Below are 24,539 nucleotides of genomic sequence, written 5' to 3'. Positions count from 1 at the left end.
AGAGAGAGAGAGAGAGAGAGAGAGAGAGAGAGAGAGAGAGAGAGAGAAAGAGAAAGAGAGACAGAGACAGAGACAGAGAGAGGTTTTTGGTGGAGATTCTCAGCCATAGTACGGTATGGCTATTCCTAGGGGACTTTGTACTCAACCATCCCAGGCCTATCATGCCCAAGGTGGTCTTCATTGGGGGCATAAACTGTGCCAGCAGGAAGCCACCCTCTCAGGTTTGCATTGGAGCTGTAATTTATCCCTACAATATTCTGGGCAGGGTGAGTTTTCTAAATATCTCATTTGCTTTGCTCATTCTCTCCTGACTCTTCCAGGATTTTTACATCTAATTCTTCAGAACATCTGTTTGGTTTTTTTGAGGTTGTTTGTTTGTTTGTTTGTTTGTTTTGAGTTTTCAAGATATCTACAGTTGACATTTCAGGTTTGGAGTGGTCACTGAGAGCTCTGCAGTGTTGTAGTACTGAGGATCTGTACTGGGCCTGAGACCCAGCAGTGACTCTCCCAATACTGCTTCCCTGTCCGGGTGCTGTCTTTGTAGATGTGAGATTTTTCTGAAGCTGGACAGATGCAGAGAGACTGAGCTGTGTCCTGACCCAAGTAGACATATATTGTTTCTATATTTTCAGTAGCAAGATGAAGGAAATTTTTACCCAGTAGTCCTTAACAATGCTGTCTGGGAAGGGCTGGACCTGTGCTTACGAGGTGCCTGAGAACAGAAATGGAAGCAGTCTAGCATGTGGTTTCATGTTACATGTTACATGTCCAGTTTTTAATGGACACCTATCAATCATGGACATGCTCCAGAGTCATGGCATTGCTGTGGGATCAATGTTTCCAAATGACCCAAGGATGCATCCAAACTGTCACATTTTTATGTTTTGTGTTTCTAATGCATTCCTGAGATTCCTTAGCTCCCAAGGAGGTATCTTTTACTCTGTTGTACTGTCATATTGTCACCAATATTTGCAGAGGTTTGATTAGCATTTTTAAATAGTTGTTAACTTGTAGATTGAAATCTAGATGAAAACTAGATTTCTCCGTGGAGACAATTGTGTTGTGGTGATCTACTTTTCTCTGAGTGCTACGTGACATCTTTTATATCCCACCTATCAGATTCCAATCTCACCGACCTAGGCTAGTTTCATATTATGCTGACCATTACTTCTAATTAAATATTTTAAGAATTTTGGTTAAATATCTAAACAGTAATTTAAAACTCAACTCCTATAGATTTCTCTTGGTGTAAGAATTCTATCTATTCAGATAGATTGGATTTGATTTTATTTCTTCTACTTAGTGGTATAAATGCATTCCTTTTACATGATTGTTTTTCTTTAAACTGTCCATCTTTGATCTTACTTTTGTAATTTGGTGGCACTCTCTGTCTCTCCATGGAGATGCAGTGGACCACCTCTCTCCCATGTTTCCTTTGTTTACTAACAAGACCTTTTGTGATGATATTGGACCAGACATGTGAACTAGTCCCTCCACTTCAAGATCCTCAAGGACAGCTATAATTTCTTTGCCATGTGATGTAACACTGTCTCAGATTCTAAGAATTACCATATGGGCTTCGATACTTTGCCTTTAGCAGAGAATCCATTTGAATGAGCCCTGGATCTCATTCAAAGCTGAAAGATCTTCTTTGTTAAGGCACCAAAGAACATTAGTCAGCTCTCTTCCTTTAGACTCTGCCAAGGCAACTATGGACTAGACCATGAACTTTGCTGACAGCGTGGACTTTATCTAGTGTGTGCAGGGTGACTTATCACTCTAGTGAGAGTCAGTGTTTTTTGTCGAGTTGCTTTGATCTGTGTCCCCTGGATACTACAGTGACTTGGGTGTACTTTTAAATACTTTTGATATTTACAATACCTGAAACCAACTTAAGGTTGAGCACAGGCTTAATATGGAGCTAGCCAGTCCTGGAATTTGGAGATATTCACTTGTATTTTGGCCCCAGGCTTTTGGATTGAGAATAGTCTTGGTAACATAACATTGTTATTCTTTCACTGGAGAGATTAAATGTGGACTGATGAACACTATTGAGGTTTTAAAGACTTGTTAGAGGACTGATAGGGGTACAACTATACCCATTCTATTAGTTTATTTGTATTTTCTTTAAGACCTGCTCCCTCCATTCTCTTCCTTTTATGGGCATGGCATGGATAGGAGTGGCCACTGCCCAGCTCAGATAATTCTGCATGGATAGCCATAGAAGGAAAAAGGTGGAATTTGACATGAGGTAAACCATGCAGACACATGGCAGGTGTAGGAAGCAGATCCAGGAAGAGAAAGCAGGGAACTAATTTTGGAGGAAAAATTGCACTCCTACCTTCTATGAAAGGTGATATGCAAAGGCTTATCCAGTGTGGTACAAGCACATGGGAGCCATTTTCACACACACACACACACACACACACACACACCTGCCCAGCTGCTGAGTCTGCTGCCAGTTACATACTAAAGATGTGGCTTTGCTGCAGAGAGAAATCTCAACTTGGACAACCATGGGCAGACTGACACATGGGCAGTGTGGTAGGATGCAGGGCACCCCAGGAGCTCACCTGGTAGAGAGTGGAGCCCCAGGGCATTTAGGGGAAGGAGAAGGCAGCAACTGCTTAGCACTTGGTGAGAGCAATTCCTCCAGGCAGGGGTAGATTCCTGGTCATGTGCACAGTCCCCACAGCTACAGTCCTGCCCTCCGCTGCGTCTCAAATTTGCTTTGCCAAATTGATACTTGAGCACAGTGTGCCACAAGATCATGGCCTGTGATATTCCAGAGAATCCAGCCTTGTCAGAGTTTTGAACTATCAAAACTGTAAAGTGGAGCCTGATCAGAATCCACAGGGTCATTGAAGACACAGATTAGTGTACATTCACATCCTTTAAAGGAGTGCAGAAGATGCAGCCCTCAGGAGAAATTTCAGGAGAATAGAAATTTGGCATTAGCCGAGTATTTGCAATACTTTGTCCCTGATCATAACAGTTATATCATAGTCCAAGAAATACACACATCTGGAGATCGAGCAACCTCCTTGTTTCTCAGAGCTTACTTGGTAGTGCTCTGTGATGTACTGAAGCAACTTGCAGGAGGAATAAACCTGGATGTGTTTCTGAGTACATCATGCCTAGCAGAGGGCGCAGTAGGCACCAACTGTTTTGGTTACTTTTCTATTGCTGTGAAGAGACACCAGGGTTGGGAGGAGTGTTGTTAACAGTTCAGAGTATGAGAATATGATCATCATGTCAGACAGGCAGGCATGGCACTGGGGCCATAGCTGAGAGTATATAACTTATTCAAAAGTTGGAGGCAGAGAGATAAGAGAGGAAGAGATGGGAGATGGAGACAGAGACGGGGGGGGGTGTTAGCATAGGCTTTTGAAACCTCAGATCCCACTATCAGTGACACATCCTCCAACAAGGTCACGCCCCCTAATCCCTCCCAAAACAGTTCCCCCAACTAGGGACCAAACAATCAAGTATATGAGCCTACGGAGACCACTCTCACGCTAACCACCACACCAACCATAGGGCCCTTCTCAGAGCTTAATGGCTGACAAAGAAGGAAGCAACAAAATCAAGTGGGTGTGCAGAGCCTTGTATTGGATATAGGAGGAGAAGCAGAGTGAACTCTGATGTCCACTGGAGAACAGCCACAGGTCCCTCAAGTTTTACTAGCAGAATGATAAGAGTGGTTTCTCAATGTGCAGAAGCAGAAGGGTAAGATGGTAGTCACCGCTGAGCCTGGACTTATTCTGTAATGATTAACCGAAGGAGGGCACTGGGCCACACTATGATAGGCTGAATTGTTAGGGAGCACGGAGATAAGAAGATGATTAAACTAGTGTGGGGGTCACAGCCTGGTAATGTAGGTCGTCTATATGGCCTTCTGGAAGGATAGTTCTGGAACACAGGATGCCCATGTCTGGCTTGTGTGGCTCTTGGCTTCCATAGATGTGAAACTGCACACACATCTTCAAAACATTTTAAAACACAAGTGGAGTCAATGCTAGTGTTATATCGGGTGAGATGGCCCAGCAGGTAGAGGTGGGGTTTCAAAAGTCTTAAAGAATATTTCTAAGTCCAATCTTCGCTGCATGCTTCTTCATGATTCTAGCTGCTTGTATGTCTCTGTCTGAGTGAGCAGAGCTGATGGTACCCACTAGGCCTAGTTTGCATATACACAGTTTCTTAAAACCTGGCATCTGGCTCGTGTGTGCTTTGAGTTTCTGAGCACAGGGCAAACCCTCAATGTTGAGGGCAGCCATCAACGTTACATTGCTGTTCTCTTCCATAAGCAACCTTCAAAATCATATGTACACAGGAAGTTCATACTGAGCCTGGGCAGGAGAGTGGGGTCCCTCCTCCAGGCAGGGGCCTCCTCTTCCACTGGATGTGGTTTGGGCCGTGTTCTTTCTAATGTTGAGAGCAATAGCTGAAGCAGCAGCCACACATTTCAGGTTCTGACCTCTCATCAGACCTGCTCCCTCTATCCTCTTCCTTTTATGGGCATGGCATGGACAGGAGTGGCCACTGCCCAGCCTCAGATAATTCTGCATGGATAGCCATAGAAGGGAAAAGGTGGAATTTGACATGAGGTAAAACATGCAGAGGCTTGGCAGATGTAGGAAACAGATGCAGAAAAAGAAAGCAGGGAACTAATTTTGGAGGAGAAATTGCACAGCATTTATCTGAACCCTCCATGAAAGGTGAAATATAACGTGTGTGTGTGTGTGTGTGTGTGTGTGTGTGTGTTATTGCATTTATTTCAGACTTTAAGCACAGTGAACAGTATCCAAAGCCATTTTTGTATCCCATTTCGTACATGCTCTACCAAGGTTTAAAAATTTCCTTTGCTTTGATCCATCCCATATTCTGCTTCTTTTAGATCCTTCAGTCAATACCAATAACCCTGGAGGAGCATTATTTGGTGCTGGACTTTCCCAAGGCCAGCATACCATAAAAGCCCCTTTACATCCAACATAAACTGTGCTAATATAATTGGCTTGTTCAGATGTATAGCATTTCTAGCCCCACAATATTCTTGTTTCCCATTTTATTTTAAAATGCTTAGGGTGAAAGCTTTCTATTTTCAGGCTTTAATCAGTGTCCCCTTTGTGGAAATGGAGAGGGTTGCATAGCTTTAGTGAAACAGCTCTTCCTATTAACAATATCTGCCATAAATATAGAACCAAGTTGCAACTTAGGCCATTCCTGACATCCCACCAACCAACCTCGAAATCTTTGGATATGTGCTTAAATATTTTGCCCTCAACCTTCAGAGAAAATGCCGTTCTGGTAACACAGCTTTGTGGCTTCCAGACCTTGTAGAGATTAAATGTGAATTTAAGCCATTTAGTATATTATGACTTGATACAAGAGTGATAAAAACTAAGAATTCCAATTTTGTCAGCCTTCACTACTTTTAAAAAGACAAGATTTAATTTTTACCCAAGACTGATGGTCAACTATTAAGACATTGGCAGCATCTATGTACAACCAAATTATTTCAAAGTTACTTAAGAATAATACGAAAGTACTCATGTGTTTCACCAGGATGGACAAGATATCCAGGGACAGTTACCTGAACGTGTACACTTCCAGCCCAGAGAAAATGCAAGGATCACAATGCTGCACTAAATATCACTTCCTATTTCCAGGAAATAGTACTGTTTGCCTAGCCATCAATCATAATAACTATCCAAAGCACCATGCACATATTGACATTTTAAAATAAAATGGAAAACAAGAACATTGTGAAGGCCAGTCTTTGCCATGTGCCTCTTCATGCTTCTCATTTTGCTACATGCTACGTTTATGGCACTTGGTCAGCAGAACTAACAGTATTCCTTTGACCGAGTTTATATGTAGAAACATTGCTCAGACTTGGTATCCGACTCTTCTATGCTTTTGATCTGTCAGCCCACTTCAGGCCTTCACATTGAGGGGAACAACCAATGTTGCCTTAGTTCTATTTTCACGAGCACAGGTACACAGGAGCTGCATAGTGAGTCTGGGAAGGAGGAGGCCTTGCCTTCAGGAAGACTGCCTCTTCTACTAGAGGTAGTGTTGAGAGTGTCCCTATTCAGGATGACAACAGCAGCTAAAAGCAGCAAGCACAGATTCAGGTTCTGAGTGCTTAGCCACCTGTTCCCTTGACTCTCTTCCTTTTATGGGCATGGCATGGACAGGAGAGGCTACAGTCTATACTTGGGTAACTCTGCATAGACAGACACAGAAGGGAAATGACAGGGTTTGCCTTGAGATAAAACATGCAGAGAAGAGGCAGGTGCAGGACAGAGAGGCCTTTGGAAGAGAAACTGTAGTACACTTTTCTAAACACCTACCCTTCATGAACGGGTGAAAGGCAGAGTCGGATTGCACAGGGCAGCAGTGGCACATGGGAGGCATTTTCATAGAATTATCTGCTGAGTCTGTTCCCAGTCTGGATCCTTAGAGAGTGGCTTCTCTTCAGAAGAAAGCCTCAGCCTGGCCAACATGGCAGACTGACACTGATATGGAAAGACAGAATACAAGACACTCCAGGTGCTCTCCCAGTAGACAGTGGAGCCCCAGAGCTTGTAAAGGAATGTGGTGGCAGCAACTGCTCATCATGTGGGGGAGGAATTCTCTGAGCCAGGGCCAGATGCATGGTCATGTGTGTAGTGTTCTGGAGTCCTGCCGTCACCTGGCCTTCAAAGTCATCTTTTCTTGAATTTCATCCCAATGCCCCCACAAGATTGTAGTCCATGCTTTTTGGAGAATTCCATCTTTATTAAGATTCTGGTCTGGCATGGATTGTAGGAGACCTGATCACAAACTTCAGAATGCAGTGAGGAGGACCCAGATTTGTGTCCACCTAGGTCCCTTAACTGAGTACAGGATCCTGCATACCTCAGCGCTCAAAAGAACAGAGTTTGAGATTGAGCCACATGCTTGAGCAATCGTGCTCAAGATTCTTGAGAGCTCTTACAGCAGAAGCAGATCCTAGGATCTTGACTGAGAGATCTTTGCATCATTGCCATCTTTGTCAGCTCCTTCAAATCGTGTTCCCTGATTTCTCTCCTCCTAGCACCGTGAGGAGTATGAGTCATGGCAAAGGGATTTCCTCTTTGGTTTGGTCAGGCTGGTTTTGCAGTATTCTATATGCTGTGATTCATTGATTGTTATGTGAGAATTGGAGGAGAGATGTTAACGAGCCATATAAGGTCTTACGCAGCAGACAGATTATGTAGGAGACCCCTTGTGCTCAGAGCTCAATGGCAGTCTAGGTGGGAAAGAAATGGGATGTCCAGCACCTTTTTTTGGGAATTGTAGGAAAACTAGAGGTGAACTAGTATGCCCTAGGAAAAGAGAAGCCTGTCACAGGAGTTTTTATTAGGCTAGAAAAGCAAAGCTTATGTTGCTGTGGGTGGAGGCAGGCAAAAGGGTAGGGCATCAGTGAAAGGCAGGAAGGGATTTATTTTGTAATGATTAACTTAAGGGCACTCAGAGTGGGAGGTGGCCTGGTGATAAGAAAACGAAGAAACTTACTTAGGCACAGTGTGTGGAAGGGCCACTGCCGTGGATCTCTGGGGAGATGGACACAGGACTGTGTGTGCCCCTTCGAGGACTCTCAGGGCTGCTGCTCCTGCTGTGTGCCCTGCCCTGGGCTGAAGGTGCAAAAGTGCTGGTGTTACCCATGGAGGGCAGCCATTGGCTGAGCATGAGGGATGTTGTGAGGGAGCTCCACGCCCGAGGTCACCAGACTGTGGTCCTGGCTCCAGAGGTGACCATGCATATCAAAGAAGATGACTTCTTCACCCTCAAAACCTATGCCTTTCCATACACCAAGGAAGAATACCAGCAAGAAATACTGAGCCACTCTAAGAAGGGCTTTGAAACACAACATTTTGTGAAGGCTTTTTTTGAAAATATAGCATCTATAAAAAAATTTTTAGAGCTCTATGCACATTCTTGTTCAGCTCTATTGCACAATAAGACCCTGATCCAGCAACTGAATTCCAGTGTCTTCGATGTGGTGTTTACAGATCCCGTTTTCCCCTGTGGAGCAGTGCTGGCCAAGTACCTACAGATTCCTGCTGTTTTTTTCCTGCGTTCTCTTCCCTGTGGCATAGACTATGAGGCCACACAATGTCCAAACCCTTCCTCTTATATTCCAAACCTACTCACAATGCTTTCCGACCACATGAGCTTCCTGCAAAGGGTCAAGAACATGTTGTACCCTCTGACCTTGAAGTACATTTGCCATGTATCGACCACTCCCTATGAACACCTCGCTTCTGAGCTTTTGGAGAGAGAAGTGTCGTTAGTGGAGGTTCTCAGCCATGCATCGGTGTGGCTGTTCCGAGGGGACTTTGTGTTCGACTACCCCAGGCCTATCATGCCTAACATGGTCTTCATTGGTGGCATAAACTGTGTCATGAAGAAGCCCCTTTCTCAGGTCTGTATTCTGCTTTTACCTCAAGAATTTTCTAGGAAAAATATTTTACTTTCAAATGATTTATCCAACTCATCTTTCCAAAGGTGTCTCTCCTCTCCTGACAGGCTTTAGTTAAATTCACCTATTAAGGAGTACCCTGCCATACTTTGGGTTTTCAGAGGCCACTGTTAGGACTAAAGGCTAAGGTGAGGGGCTAGGACTGAGGTGCTAGAGAGGGACTCATTGGGACTGCCCATGTATCCAGACATGGTTTTTCTATTCCTGAGTATCCTGATTCTGCTCAGGAGCTGAGAAATTGAGCTGTGTCTTGATCCACCAGAGGGTGTATTGCTTTCAGACTTTTCCCCTGAAGGTTAAAGGAATCAGCAAATTGCAGGTGTTGATGTGGCAGTTTTTAATATTGCTCTCAGGGATAAAATGGGTGTGTGTTCACACAACACTTGAGCACTCAACAGATCCGGAAGCAAGCTAATCAGTAGTTTCTAGGATCCGTTGGATCAGCCACATATCAAATGCTCTATCAAATGCTCGATAGTTTCTGTTTAACTGAGCAGCTACTGTATGATAGATCTTCCATGATATAACAGAATTGTGTATTTCAAATTTTGTATGGAGAAAACTAAAAGAAAAATAGTCTAAAGAAGTCTACCATGACAAAACTTTTTACTTTATCATAGGGTGGAGGTAGAAAACAAGTTGTACATTTAAGCCTGAGGCCACTGGCTACTTCCCAGTCTAGTCAGATTGTCAGGCAGTAACTGAAACTCTACTGAAACGGTTTCATGAAGATCTGAGGAAGTTAAATGAGTCTGTATTTAATGCGGAAACCTGTGAACTGGGTTTAGGGAAACGCAGGTCAGTAATCCTAGCACTTGGAAAGATGAGGCAGGATTGAGTTCAAGTCCATCAAGGCTACATACTAAGTGTCAGAGCTAGGATAAATAATGAGAACTGAGAGGAGAAGAGGGGAGGGAGAGGGAGAGGGGAGGGAGAGAGAATAGAGGGCAGGTGAGAGAAGAGATGAAGAAGATGGGGGAGAGTGGGAGAGGGAAAAGAACTGCTGAGAATGTGGAATTTGAAATTCTAGAAAGGGAAGCCGATGCAGATGAATGACTTCCTACAATGGAGAGGGTACCTTTCTTCCAGTTTGGAGACTGTGATAAAATCAAAGGGGAAATTGGTTACTTGGAAGCAGTAGTTTTCTTCTGAATGCTCTCAGCCATGTTGACTAAGCTAAAACTGCATGTGAACCACATGCAAGTGTGACTGGCTTTTTAAATTCTTGATTGATTTTAGGTGGAACAGGGCCTCCTAGTCTTCTGGGTCTTACAGTGTGTTGCTCTTCCTTGCCTGGTCCATTCTGGAAAATGCTCCCAGTGATACCATGAGGGAATCCTCTACAGTGTATTTGAATGCCTTTCTAAAAATTAGGTCATGTGTGCATGTGTATATGACTGCAGGTGCATGTGCGCCGAGGTGCTCGTGTGGAAGTCAAGAACTTCAACTTCAGGTTGTGGTTTGCTCCTTCCACCCTAGGTTCCAGGGATCAAACTGTCAGGCTTGTGCTGGAATATGCTCTTACACACAGATCCACTGGTGGATTCAAGAGGCACAGGAAATGCCTTTTAACCACTATGACAAATCTTTCCTAACAAGTGACCGTCTACAGGCATGTCTTCACAAGTGTTTTGTGACAGAGAAATTTTTAAAGAAAGTTTCAAGCTTGACAATTCATTAAAAAATGCTTTTTATAGTTGGGCCTGGTTGCCCATGCTGTGAATCCCTGCATATAGGAAGCAGAGTAGATTCCTGTGAGCTCAAGGACAGCCTGGTCTACATAATGAGTTCCAGTCTAGCCAGGAACTTTACATTTAGGGCAGCACTAATCCAAGACAGATGAATATGGATTCTTGTGTTTGCTCTCAACTGTTAAAACAAACCAGAGCTGAAGAGCCATGATCTCTGAGTAACCTAGCCATGCCAGGCTCTTTGCCTACCATGGACTCTCTGCTGACAATCTTTTTGTTTAAAGCAATTATATATAATTTATTTATTTTTACTTTATGCACACTGATGTTTTAACTGCATACATGGCTGTGTGATGGTGTCAGATCCTCTGGAACTCAAGTTACAGTGTGAGCATTTATGTGGGTGCTGGGAATTGAACCTGGGTCCTCTAGAAGAATAGCCAGTGTTCTTAACTGCTGAGCCATCTCCCCAGCCCCAACATTTTTTATCCACTGTGTAGTTTCAGACCCACTCATAATGTCCCACCCAGGGTGATGATTTCCTCATTTAACCACCACAGAACTTATGTGTTCATTATCCCCAAATCCTTGATACCTTCTACCAGTTCAGATACAAACCCATGCCAACAAACTACTCAGTGACTCTTCCTTTTTTATGTATGTGCATATGTGACACTGTGTGTGTGTGTGTGTGTGTGTGTGTGTAGGTCCAAGGCTGATGTCAGGAATCATCCTTAATTACTCTTGAACTTTGCACTTTATCCAGGGTTTCTCCAAAAAAAAAAAAAAATTCCAGAGCTTAGCTAATATGGCTCATGCTTTGGGGATCCCGTGTCTCTCTGAGGATTATCTCACACACCAGACCTTTATTTAGGTTTCTGGAGATGCCTGCCTAGTAAGCACTGAAACCCCTGGGCCATTTCCCCAGTCCTAGCTGACTATCTTTATTAGCTCCTTGGGCTGGAGAAAACATTTTTTTGTTTGTTTCAAAGTCTGGTAGTTGGTCTGATTTGGGACCTTTCTAAATATATTGCTTAGAAAGCAGCTACCCCAACACTGCAGTGACTATTTGATTGACATGATTTCTATAACGACCCTTGTGTGCCCTTTGGGATGGGATTGAATCCTGTGTTTCTGCTGTGTGTTGTACGTATGTCACTGCATGGGGCTACATTTTCAGGGTAGTAAGGATATCCAATATATTTTCACGTAGTCTAAGTTTATGATAATGCGTTTAGGTCCCATGACCTCTTTGGAGAGAATTACAAAGCATCTTAAACCTATTCAGATCCATTTTGCTTCAATGTCTTATGAAGTCTTCACAGATAACATTGAAGTGAGGTAGACTATTCTGTTGTACTCTCTACAGGCAACCATCTTCTGCAAGGTCTATGAAGTTACCCAACTGTGCTATAGAATGGACTCTATTGCTTATATAAGTGTGTGTGTGTGTGTGTGTAATACATATGGCAACCAAGGAGCTTGTATATCCTTCAAATGGTACTTTTCACTTCCAGCATCTTCCACTGTTGTAGAAAAAACTTAGGCACTAACCAGCCAAATGTTGAGACCTTGACTGATAAACATTTAACCCTAAATCTTCAGAGAGAGTACGATCCTAGCAACCCTCCTTTTTATCCATTGAAATGAATTTCAGACTTCTACAAAACATGGGAAGAATAAGTGTGATACACACTACCAAGTTCGTGGTAATTTGTTGCAGCAGTAACAAGAATCTACTTAAGTCTACTTTGTTCAGTTTAGGTGCTTTTAAAAGCTTAGTTTTAACCTTTCATTTAAACAGTGGTCAATATATTGTTCCTATATCAGCATGATTTTAGGTAAACTAAAAGCCATTCTTTTCAACTTATCTTAAACTCAAGATTCAATATATGCGTATCTTTCACCTCGGTGCGAATGTGGGGAAGTGGAGCTATAAGGTTCAAGGAAAGCTCTCTGAGTCGAATTTTCAACGGACACTGTGCGGTTTTAGGTGCTGTGAACAATGTTTCCTAGCACTAGAACATAGCGGTGGTCTGCCTCAGGATTAAGTTTAATAAGTGCCAAAGGCATACAAGATATTTACAACAGGCATAAAGACCAAGAGAGATCCTATCCCTGCTATCCCAACAATAACAAGAGGCACCAACATGAGCTGCATATAATGTCTTGAATACAGTTGTTCTGAAAGTAGAGTTCCCTTGAAAACGCGTTTAAACAAAAAAGTCCTGATAGTCCTTACATCGCACTTTACGTCTTTACTGAGTATCGATGCGAAGCAGCTGCTCTTTGCCATTAATTATCAGGGACTTTAACTCTCCATCTTCTTCCACTTCCACCCTTTCTTGACCATTCTCAACGATTCTCTTGGTGGTGATTTTTTTGCCATTAATTATTTCGGTGGAGGTTGACACCGACTTGTAGTTGCCTGCCGCTCCACCGCCGCAGGACATGGAGAAAGAAGAAAGGCCTGAGTTTCCTGGAGAACCGAAGGATGTGAATCCAGTATCTAACGAAGCGAAGCCACCCCCAAACCCTGGGAATTCGGTAAAGGAGGTAGAAAAGGGTACGGACCCTCGGCTTCTGCTTCCACGGGTGCTCCTCCGATCCCCAAAAAAGTTCTCAAGCGGGTCTCCGAAAAAGTCGAAGGAGAAAGGGTCATGGCCCCCGAAGAACTCCCTGAAGACCTCGGCAGGGTCTCGGAAGGAGAAGACATACTGGAAGGCGTCGTGGAAAGGGCTGCCCGCCGCGCCGCCTCCGCCCACCTCGCCCACCTCGCCGCAGCGGTCGTACACCTCGCGCTTGCGGGCGTCCGATAAGACCTCGTAGGCCTGAGCCACCTGCTTGAACCGCCTCTCGGCCTCCTCCTTGTGCTCAGGGTTCTTGTCCGGGTGCCACTTGAGCGCAAGCTTGCGGTATGCCTTGCGGATGGCCTCAGCCGAGGCCTGCCGCGGCACGCCCAGCACCTCGTAGTAGTCCACCATGGCGGCTGGCCGGCCCGCGGCCTCGGCGCTGGAGCGCTGGTGGCAGCTGCTGAACGCCCGCCTACCGGCCGGCGCCGCTCTCCCTTATGACGCAGACATCTCTTATTGGCAGAGGCGGGCGGTGCCTCAGCCTATCAGAATGCAGGGCCCCAGGGGTTGGTTGTGCTCCCAGTGGTGCTCAATGATGCTTAGGCTTAGAGACAGGACCAAGTGATCTTTGCAGTGATCTTTGCAGTGATGGTTGGGTTGTCCTACAGTAAGAAAAACAAAGGACGACTTAGGGGAGATCTGGCTGCCAGAGAAAAGTACTATTTCATCCTTTCCTCCATCTCCTCCTCCTCCTCCTCCTCCTCCTCCTCCTCCTCCTCCTCCTCCTCCTCCTTCCCCTCCCCCTCCTCCTCCTCCTCCTCCTCCTCCAACTCTTTCCCTCCTTTCCCTCCACTTCCTCTTCCTTTCTGTCCCATCTTTCTCCTTCTCTTCCTCCTCTCTACTGCTCCTTTTCCTCACTCTTCTTCTTTCCTCCTTCTTCTGATGCTGCTAGCCCTTCTCTCCTCAGCTGTGTAGCTCAGGCTGGCCTTGAACTTGCAGTAATGCCCTGCTGCCTCAGCATCAATCGTTCATTGTGGGTTTACAAGTGTGCCTCACAAAGCTGACTTTTTAAAATGGATTTTTGTGCCATGCCTCAAGTCTTCTTTCCATCAGCCAGGCAATAGGATAGGAAGGTTGACAAGAGTGGGTTTTGTCTGACCCTGGTCTGAAGGACAGTGGCTTGTGAGGAACTGAGGTTCTTGAACATTTTGTCTGCAGGATCCTTTGTTTTCATTTATATGGCTCTATGAGAAAGTAAGGCAATGAAAAACATATCTATTAGGTGCACACTAGCATAAATCATGTTCTTATGAGAAAACAGCTTCTTCAAAACAAAAACTCAGAAGGGTGATGCGTGTTTATATTCTTCAAATCACTCTAGCATTGGGCTTCATAGAGCTGGATTCTTCTGCATTCAGTCTACTGTGATCTCATACATGGAGTAACCTTCAGAAAACTCCAACATATGCCTACAAGAAAATGAGATCTTTGAAAAGTCAGTATTTCTGTTGATGGAAATAGTTTCAACTTTGTCAAATTCCTCTGAAAGGTCCTTGGGGGATCTTCAGGGTTCCTGAGTTAACACTTGGAGGGCCATTGTTGTTCTGAACAAAAATAATTGGAATGTGTGGCTGTCTTTGAAGCTCTGCGGGTGAAGTGTTCTTGTTGCCACTAACACTGTGGTAGTATCACTCTGGCCTGCCTTCCGCCTTTGCTTAACGCTTGTTTTTATCTCCACTTTCTTGTGGATTTTTTTTTTGAACACTGTATGACCTTATTTGATGAGTGATGAGGCAACATGCGTCTATAAAAGTTACTTAGTTCTACAGGGAAATGGTTAACCAGTGAACTTTTAAAGATTCTGTCGTGAAGGGCATGAGGTCTAACCAGAAGTCCTAGTAGGCCAGAACAGTCATTAGAGTTTATGTCACACCCAGTGACTGAACTTGAACCTTTAGGCCTGGCACTTGGTAAACATGAAATAAACGGTAATCGAATCCTGATTAGGAGGAAAGGTCAGATGGATTTGACTAGTCAGGGGAGCCAGAGATGAGGAATACTCTTTGCAAAGTGACCCAGGGTCTAAGGAAGAGCAAGGTTAAAGGATTTGAGTTTTCTTTCGGGCCCTATGAAGCTGTTGACCAAAGTACCAGAAGCAGTGGTGGTCTGGAATAGTACAAGGGCAAACTGATAAGTGAGAGGCTGAAGTTCTGAAGTAAGACCACAGCAGCTGCATCTGAAAGAGTGAACACTTGGCCTAAGGATTGGGTCTATAGTAAAAGTAGATGGAGTTTTGTAGCCATCCAGCGGCCACGGACGAACTGGGTTTGCCTGAAAGGAGGGCTGGAAATGAAAAAGAGATGGAGGGATGAGAGAAACACGGAGCCAAGACAAAGTTCTCTGATCAAGGCTCGTTTATTGAAAGGCGATTGTGGGTATATAAGCACAAGCAGGGGAGTGCAGCTGGGAGCACTAAACAAGTCCAGGATATATCTGAGAAAAGCAAGATGTTTATCAGAGTGTTGCCGGCTGTTGTGGGCTGTTTGAAAAAACATCATGCTAGAAAAACAAGTCTCTTGTCAGTGTGGAAAAGTATCAACCTTCAAATATATGGCCCGAGGTGGCTGCAAAGATGATAGCAGATTTCAGCTAGGAGTTGGCTCCTAACAGAGTTTGTTCAAAAACAGTTAGTGAATGAACAGCTATGGGCCTGCCTATGAGGAATATATCCATCTATTCTTGATTTAGCACATAGGCAGCTGTGGGAACTTGTAGATGATGAAAGGCAGGACAGAGTAAAATGCTGCAGAGATTTGAAGAAAACTACCTTTTCCTGTTTGGATCCTTAGCTGATCCCCAGGAGGACAGAGAGCTTGTGTGTTCTGTTTAGTATTAAGCTCCATTCTTATCCCATCTAAGGAGCTAGCTGTCCCATAGATGGGAATATTAGCTTCTGGTTCCAGCTTAAAAAGAAATCCCTCCCATGAGTCTTTTCAAAGACACTGCATTCTTCAAGGGCCTCCAAAGCAAGACCACATTGATGCTCTGTTCTATATTTCCTCAGCAACGAGAGGCACATCTTGTGGTGCCCTGTGATTGTTTGGTTTAAGTGCTTCTCTGACCCCTGGATCCCTCCTTACAGGCAGTATCCATTGGTTATTTGAGTTTTGGCTCTGGAACCTAGCATAGCACCCAGCACAGTCAAATTCACATGTTCTATTGGATGCTAAAGATCCAAACCTACGGGACACGCTCCCCCAGAGATACTCACGGACAGGACTCACTGCAATTTGCATGAGGTTTATTGAAGAATTGATAGTGGCTGGTGCACCAGGTCCTCTCTGCTCAAAGGCAAGAGGGAACCCTGAATTGGAGTAGAGGGTGATTTATATACTGAGTTCACAAAGACAGTTAATTGCTTTTTGGACAATATTAAAAAAGATTTCAAACATTCGTTCTCAAGCCTAGTTTCTGTTCCTAAGAATCTTTCATGCTGCGACCTGAAACTACATTTCTACATTTAATTTTTGAGTTCATGATGACATTTGGAATTACATTCTTACAGCTCCATACATGTTGGTGAAGGAAGGGATTAGTTTTAAAGTTGAAAGGGGTTGGGTTTGCTTATGTTCCAGAGCAGACTTGTCATTGGATTGTTTTGAAGTTGTTCTCCTCGTTGATTGTAAGAGATGTAAATTGCCTTGCATTTTGATCAATGAACAGTGTTCCATGGCCAAAGATAGGGTTGGGCCCCAATCATTCGAGCGCACAGTAGCTGCAAGAAGCTCTGAGGTAGCACATTGTCTGCTTTGCCTGTGACCCTGGATTCTGTCTCTGGCTCCATATAAGTAAAAAAGACTTCAAGGTTCTGAATGATGACAGTAACAGAGTCATAAAGGCATTAATTATAGTGTTTGCAGGCTCTTTGACCCACATAAGCTGCAGGTGAGTTCTCACAAAATGGGGCTTCCAAGAACTACTGATCTTTTTAACTTGGATTGTGAGCTTTGGGATCTCAGTTAAAGGCACAGCAGAAGCAAAGGCATTGCTACATCTTTGCCACTTACCAAGAACTAAGAGTGATAAAGGGATTGAGTGCGGGAAGAACTTAAGAGTTCACAGTGCATCGTGCATGGTGTGTGTGTGTGTGTGTTTAAAACACACAAGCAAAACTGGAATTCTGTTGAGGAAGAATGAAGGCACAAGAAAAGAGGAAGGAGAAGGGTCCTGTCAACTGTGCACCCTAGAACACCAAAGCTTTAAGGCTAAGTTGTTTCCCCTTGGCATCTCAGCACAGCCACATGCAGGCTGGACTAGTACTGTGGTCAATACAGGGGTCAGGACTTTCTTCCTGGGGCTGTATAGAGTATAAGTGGATCTCAAGAAAGAGTACAGGTTGGGTTTTGCCCACACTTTGGCCGCTTACTTTGGGAGGCATTTCCATTCAGCAGCTCTTCCCCCTAGTCTCCAAGGGCCCCAGGAAATGCTATTTGAATACCTTCTTGGGCTCAAAGTCCACCTTTCTGCCTTTTCTTCATTCTTCATGGTGGGGTTGTGACCTTAGGTTCACATCTTTCCATTCAATTTCTGACTAGGTGGAATTTCCACTAGGGATGTGTCTGGATGCTGCTGGAGACTGGAAGTCAAGAGGGCAGGCTTTAGGCACTAACATCCAGGGGCTGTCTCTTAGCTCTGCTAAGGATTCTGGCAAATGTCTTTGCTTTCATCAGCCTGAGTATGTTTATAAAATGAGGGACATACCATCTGCTTTTACAGGCCAGCACTATGGGATAGGATGTGTTGCAGAGTGTTCAGCTTGACAGCACTTAACACTTAGCACACACCTGACTTCGTTGCCTTCAATTCAATCACTAGAACTTCCTCTTGACCTCAGGCAAACATGATGAGCTTAAGTGTACTAGCTAGTGCTTACCTAGTTTGATTTTCTGTTTAGAATATATTTTCTCACTGCCTTTCTGAGGGAACTCTTGGAGAGGACTTCTGTTCACAGACCCATGTGACTTTGCCGTCTTGGTCATTGTCTACCCCAGCCTGGTGCCATTCATTTGCATCCTCAGAGGGCCTGATTTATCAGTGTGAGCTGAGAGTCTGTCTCTCATCAGAGCTGAGTTCTGGAAAGGCAGGGCGCTCCTCTGTGCTGGTTTCAGCTGCCATCTTGAAACCCAGCCCTGTCCTAGATTCATTAAGGAGGAAATGAAAACAGGAGATGAAAACGCAACAGAGGCTGAGTTAGTAAAGTCTTCTGCAAGCATAAGGACCAGAGTTTAAGCCCCAGAAGCCACATGAAAGTTCTGGAAACAATTGGCCATGCCTGGAATTGCAACACTGAGAAGCTAGAGAGAGGGAGATTTGTTAGTCCGGCAGTTTTCCTATCTGTAGCTTAACTGATAGACTCCACTACAGTGAAAGAACCTGCCAACCTCCCTCAAACACAAAATGTATAGCCTCTGAGAAATAATACCCAAGGTTACCCTCTGCCCCCCCCCCCATACCTCTTTTTTAAATGATGGAAATGATTAAGAGGAACCCTGAGCGGTGATGGAGGGCTTCAATCGACAAAAGTGACGTTTCAATACAATGCTCCTTTCTTTCCAAAAGACTTTCTGAGTGCCTGTCAATCTTATTCTTGGGAAAGTGTTATGCTTCGGCACTTTACAGTCCTTTTCTGCTCCCTTCTAGCCCTTTCTGACCACGAAAATGTTGATTTAATGAGTCCAAAATAGCCAGAGATGGTTGGGCTCACTATATGCACTAAAAAATGCGATTTGAGGAAGGAATACCAGTCAGTTCAACTGCTGTTATTTATTAAGGAACTCAGTAAAGCTCCACCCACTTTGTCATGGAATGCAAATGTTCTGTGGTCTTTGCCAGTTCATTGACAGCTTTAGTCATGGGACACAATCAAACATTAACTGGTTGCACAAGTTTCTTCTCATGAGTCATGAGCAGGTTTGAGTAGACCTTTGGGAGCAGCAGAGGGAGAGGTACCATGACTGAGGTATGCCAGAGCTCTCGTTTGCTTCTGTTTCTTCCGTACCTTCTGTTGTATGTGTTTGGTCCCTCTGCATCCCATGCTGGGAAGCTGTTACTCTTCCCTATGGATGGCAGCCACTGGCTGAGTATGCTGGCAGTTATTCAGCAGCTCCAACAGAAGGGACATGAGATTGTGGTCATAGCACCTGAAGCCTCAATACACATAAAAGAAGGATCATTTTACACTCTGAGGAAGTACCCCGTGCCATTCCAAAAGGAAAACGTGACAGCTGCTTTTGTGGAACTTGGGCGGAGTGTCTTTGATAAAGATCCTTTTCTGCTGCGGGTGGTCAAAATATACCAGAGACTCAAAAGGGACTCCAATATGCTCCTGTCTGGCTGCTCCCATCTGCTGCACAATGCCAAGTTTATGGCCTCTCTGAAAGAAAGCCACTTTGATGTTCTGCTGACAGACCCTTTCCTTCCCTGTGGCTCCATTGTGGCCCAGTACCTGGCTCTGCCTACTGTGTACTTCTTGAATTCATTGCCATGCGGCCTGGATTTGGAAGCTACCCAATGCCCCGTTCCATTGTCCTACGTGCCCAAGAGTTTGTCTTTCAACACAGATCGCATGAACTTCCTGCAGCGAGTGAAGAACATGCTTATTGCTTTGTCAGAGAACTTTCTATGCAGAGTTGTTTATTCCCCCTATGGGTCACTTGCCACTGAAATCTTACAGAAAGAGGTGACTGTCAAGGACCTTCTGAGTCCTGCATCTATCTGGCTGATGAGAAATGACTTTGTGAAAGATTACCCCAGGCCTATCATGCCCAACATGGTTTTTATTGGTGGGATAAACTGTGTTCAGAAAAAACCCCTATCCCAGGTGTGTATTTGAATGGTGCTTTTCCATGTCTGTTGTTCTTTGTGGGAAAGGAACTTTCCATAGGTGTGTGCTGAGGTCAGTGAGCTTGCTGGGCTGGTTTCAAGTGCTCTCTCTTGTTAACTTCTATCCCCTAAGTCTCACAGTCTTGAATTTGTCTGTCCTTGGCATCCTTTTCTGACTTACTTCTTTGTATACAGTATTCTGGGAAAACATCTTGGACATTTTATCCTGGGGAATTCAATTTAATGCAACTAGCATTAATTGTCAGAAAAACTGCTGTGTTTGGGACACTTCTCAGAGAACAGAGCAGTGTACTATGAAGCATCCCTTTGATTGGAACTCGTGTCCTTGATTCAGGTACTAGTAGCTCAAGTCTGATGCAATTGTTCTTTAACCTTTATGGATCCTGACATGAGTCACTACCTTTATGGTCCTCGTTATTGTTCTAATGTCTAGATATTCTGACAGGAAGCTAGATATTGCAGTCTTCCTCTTCTTTCAGTAGGGCAAGGTGTCATCCCTCTGTCTGAGTGAGAGACAATCTCGGTAAAAGAAAGCAATTCAGGACCACCATCATACATGTTGAGTCTAAAATAAATAGCTAGTAGGAGATCAGGGAAGCCAGAGATAGAAAGATACTGATGACAAAAGTTGATGCAGAGTCATTGTCCAACCTGTCCCTGTTGCTTACTCTATTGGCCTCTGCACACAAACTTGCATGCCAGTTAAGCCTTAGCTAAGTCTGCTGTTTATGACCCTACAGATCTGATTTTGTGCCAATCACACATTACTGGCTGCTGGGTAGGCGTGGGAGGCCATGCAGGAAGGAAAATTAGACTGATCCCTTTCCAGATAGGATTGCATGTATCTTGGGTAGGCAAGCTTGTGCTTGGCTCAGGGGAAAGACTTCTGGCAGGTAGTCTAAATGGATTCTGGGAGAGCAAAAGATATTTTGTTCAGAGTTCAGCACCAACTCTACAGCTCTTAGTAGAATGTAAGAAATATTTAAAGGCCTTGTCAGCTGGAGAGAAGTATCCCTAGAGAGAAGGTCTTTCTTTCAGAGCATTTATCAAAGATTATTTGCAGCTAACATGTTGTCTCACTGTTAGGCTGTCCCAAGGACTGTGATGTTGTGGTGAAGTTTAGGGCATCTTGTGCCAAGTAGAGGGGACTCAAATGTGTTGGATCCACAAAAGTTGATGCAGAGTCACTGTCCAACTTGTCCCTGTTGCTTACTCTATTGGCCTCTGCACACAAACTTGCGTGCCAGCTAAGCCTTAGCTAAATCCTGCTGTTTATGACCCTACAGATCTGATTTTGTGCCAATCACACATTACTGGCTGCTGAGTAGGCGTGGGAGGCCATGCAGGAAGGAAAATTAGACTGATCCCTTTCCAGATAGGATTGCATGTATCTTGAAGAAGCAAAGATTTTAGACTGTAGGTGAGCTGTGATCTATCTGGAGGTAGCAGGAAAGCAAGGGGCACTTGGATGTGAGCTGCTTGCCACCAAGAAAGAAGTGCCTGGGGAGGGAAGGAAAACAGGATGCGATCCTAGAGAAGAAAGGCTTTAGAGCAACCAACTCCAGTATGCTCTTAAACAGATCAAAATCCAGGGCCACAGCAGAAAAGCCTGGCCTGGCCTCTCTGACTCTTTAGATGGGCCCAGTGGGTGAGATCAAGGTGCCACTGCTGTGATGATCTGCTGGGGTAGGGGTCTGCAACAGCCTGGCCCTTAGGTGGGTAGAAGAGGTATGTTCCTCTGGGAAGGTTGCCCAGGGTATGTGATCCTCATGTGTTCAGGATAGAGTTTGGTTGAAGTCTTTCTGTATCTTACATATAGGGGGATCAGGACATGATTTGCCCAGGAAAATTTGGATTTTAGTAATAAAAGTACCACGTTCCAGGCAGCTCCTCAGCTGTGGGCAGCCTGGCATGTCATACCATCATGTTAATGTTCTCCGAGTTCTTTGGAAACAGCTGAATCCATCTGAGAGACTCTTGGTGGTTAGTTAGCTTATTAATAATGTACAGCATGGGAGAACTGCCATGCTACTTAGAGTCTGTTTCCTGCATGGGGCCACAGGTAGGAACATGTACATGGACTTTGTTGTAGTAATTATTTTAAAGACGGCCACTGGTTCAAGCCGACTATCTAAGCTGCAGCAGCTCTGCCTAGCTCAGCTGCTATGTTTCTTGGCTAGAGGCCATGTGCGCACCGCAGCTAGAACCGGCCCACCAGAAACACCAGCCCTGACACTCACAAGATGCCAGCGTGGGAGATGGCTATGCCAATCTCCCACATTGTCTATGCAAGGCTGGGCATTGCCCAGACCATCCCGCCATCCACGTGGGCCCAGTAGAAAGATGAGACTCTAATGCTTAAAGATAAATCAAAGGCTTATGTATTTGGTAATGATCAGTAACAAGATACCAATACAATCAGAAGTGTAACCCAATACCCAACCTAGATATACCAACTACCTTTGACTGCTACAGACACGTGAACATCCGCCTCCATCTCTTCTCTCTCTCTCCCTCTCCTCTCCTCTCCTCTCCTCTCCTCTCCTCCTTTTCCTCCTCTCCTCCTTACTCCTCCTCTTCCTCTCCTTACTCCTCCCACCTTAGCTCCTCCTACAGACCTGTGTCATGTTCATGGATGCACATTCAGGTGTATGTACACTCATGTATGTGCCTCTGCTTCTCTTATGGGAAGTCAGCACATTACCTGGATTCTGCATCTCCAGAGAACCCCACAGATAACCCTGTAAGAAAGAAATCCTCCTGAACTGACAGGGGACAGACAGTTGCCATGATGATTTTTATTACATACACCCGTACACTGACTTCCATAAGAGGAAAGTAATGTGTAACCTAATGTGCTCAGTTCCCAAGGAATATGAGGGACAAGAGATGAAGTAGAAATGTCTTTTTCTGTTCTAGGAATTTGAAGCCTATGTCAACGCCTCTGGAGAGCATGGCATCGTGGTTTTCTCTTTGGGATCCATGGTCTCGGAGATTCCGGAGAAGAAAGCCATGGAAATCGCCGAGGCTTTGGGCAGAATTCCTCAGACAGTAAGATGGTTTTGCATTACTTCTTCATATCTGTTTTTATGAGAGCTTCAACTCCAGAGTTATGGGTCTATAAATGCAGAACTTTGGGATCTAGAAATCTTCTGACATTCCCCAATGTTGATGTTGTTATTATTGTTATTAGCATTAGATTATTATTATTATTATATTTTACAATTTCATTCAGGTACTCCTGCACTATGGTCTGTCTCACTCAGATTTCTCCTTTTCTCTAGGAAACTCCAAAGTATTAGGGAGAAACTGGTTAAAAATAAGCATGATACTGTTTTTTTTTCATACCAAATGAGGCTGTTTCATCAAAAAGATTTAGTTTTTGTTTGCTCTTGCTTAGTTAAGAAAGTTTCCATTTGCAGTGCAGAAAAATGAAGAGTTTTCCTGTGTCTGGCTTGGTGGCTTCTCACACTCAAATCACCAGGCTTCAGCATCAAGATACAGTGTTGTCTGAGCTCCAGGGACTTCCTGTGCACCAGACCTCCCACCATGCAGAGGCCATAGGTGTTCTTTCATATGACTGGCCTTTCTAGCTAGTAGAGCAGATGTTTTTTAAAAATCACATTGTGTTCTTTTATTAAACCCTGTGCTTTTTTGTCCCTACAAGGTCCTGTGGCGCTATACCGGAACTAGACCATCGAATCTTGCAAAAAACACAATTCTTGTCAAATGGCTACCCCAAAATGATCTGCTTGGTAGGTTGAGGACATCTGACATAGAGGTCAAACCAGGGTTAAATTATAAAAATGACAAACATGAATGTTTTAAATGATTGCTTAGCTTGATTGTGGCCCATACATATAACACATAGCATACATCACTTCTCTCCCCTCCCCCGTCCCAAGTTTCTACAATGGTCACATGTAGATAATAGTCCCTGGGGTATTCTCAGAATCTAGACACTGTGAGGCTGGAGAGCTCAGCGTACCTGTCTGTTGTGCTTCTCAGGTCATCCGAAGGCTCGGGCGTTCATCACACACTCTGGTTCCCATGGTATTTATGAAGGAATATGCAATGGAGTTCCCATGGTGATGATGCCCTTGTTTGGTGATCAGATGGACAACGCCAAGCGCATGGAAACTCGGGGAGCTGGGGTGACCCTGAATGTCCTTGAAATGACTGCTGATGATTTGGAAAATGCCCTTAAAACTGTCATCAATAACAAGAGGTAAGTAACAGAAAAAGAAAAAAAACAAACAAAAGAAAAAAACCAAAAACACCTACTTGTATTCATACCTAAAACATTTACAATCAACACAACAACAAATACATAAAAATCTATATTTATATAAGATAATATGGGAGTTATTCCTCCTTATAATGACTTTATATTTTACCATAGAATTTGTTTAAACATTTTTATTTTCCTTAGATTTAAAATTTTCAATTAAAAATAATATCACCATAGTAGGCATCTCATTGCTAAGATCCTGCAAAGAGAGAAATGTCCCATCCAAGAATGTGTAGGGGTGGTGTTGGAGAGATGCAGCACCTTGTGGGTAAGAGCTCTTGTTGTGCAGGACTGAGGATTGAGTTCAACCTCCAGCATTTATGTGAGATTCCAGGCCTCAGCACAGTGGAAAGTAGAGGCAAGAGCTAGGGCTTGCTAGCTACCTGCCTAGATCCAGATCCAGTGAGAGACAGCCTCAGAGAAATAAAGTGAAATGCCACAGAGGAGAATATTGTCTTACAGCCTTTAAGTGAATGCATAGACACACATCTGCACAGACACAGATGTGCAAGCATGCATGCACAAACACACACACACACACACACACACACACACACACACACACACACACA

The 24,539-nt window shown here is 44.2% G+C and overlaps 2 protein-coding genes across 8 annotated transcripts in view; one reads left to right on the top strand and one right to left on the bottom strand.

Annotated features, from left to right (window-relative positions):
* The window catches only part of LOC114610781 (UDP-glucuronosyltransferase 1-2), a 49,666-nt gene that overhangs the window by 23,038 nt on the left and 2,089 nt on the right, over positions 1-24,539 (top strand). For 4 of the 7 annotated variants that reach the window (XM_028755395.1, XM_028755397.1, XM_028755393.1 and 1 more), the window contains 3 exons: positions 22,596-22,727; positions 23,344-23,431; positions 23,685-23,904. In XM_028755395.1, coding sequence (XP_028611228.1) covers positions 22,596-22,727; positions 23,344-23,431; positions 23,685-23,904 — 440 coding nt within the window. Of the gene's footprint in view, positions 1-7,573; positions 8,453-9,167; positions 9,186-18,783; positions 19,654-22,595; positions 22,728-23,343; positions 23,432-23,684; positions 23,905-24,539 lie in introns of those variants that run through there. The other 3 variants (XM_028755398.1, XM_028755392.1, XM_028755391.1) reach the window with 3 other exon arrangements.
* On the bottom strand, positions 12,245-13,251 carry Dnajb3 (DnaJ heat shock protein family (Hsp40) member B3). The gene has a single exon (XM_028755399.1). The coding sequence runs from the start codon at positions 13,182-13,184 to the stop codon at positions 12,459-12,461; it is 726 nt and encodes a 241-aa protein (XP_028611232.1). The 5' UTR covers positions 13,185-13,251; the 3' UTR covers positions 12,245-12,458.

This window comes from Grammomys surdaster, unplaced genomic scaffold, assembly GCF_004785775.1.
Source record: "Grammomys surdaster isolate TR1022 unplaced genomic scaffold, NIH_TR_1.0 126059, whole genome shotgun sequence".
NCBI lineage: Eukaryota > Metazoa > Chordata > Mammalia > Rodentia > Muridae > Grammomys > Grammomys surdaster.
The sequence above is the reverse complement of the archived record's forward strand: the minus strand, read 5'-3'. Positions and strand labels throughout refer to the sequence as shown.

Excerpts from the sequence above, each read along its gene's own strand:
- Dnajb3 (XM_028755399.1), bottom strand. The coding sequence starts at position 13,184 with ATGGTGGACTACTACGAGGTGCTGGGCGTGCCGCGGCAGGCCTCGGCT.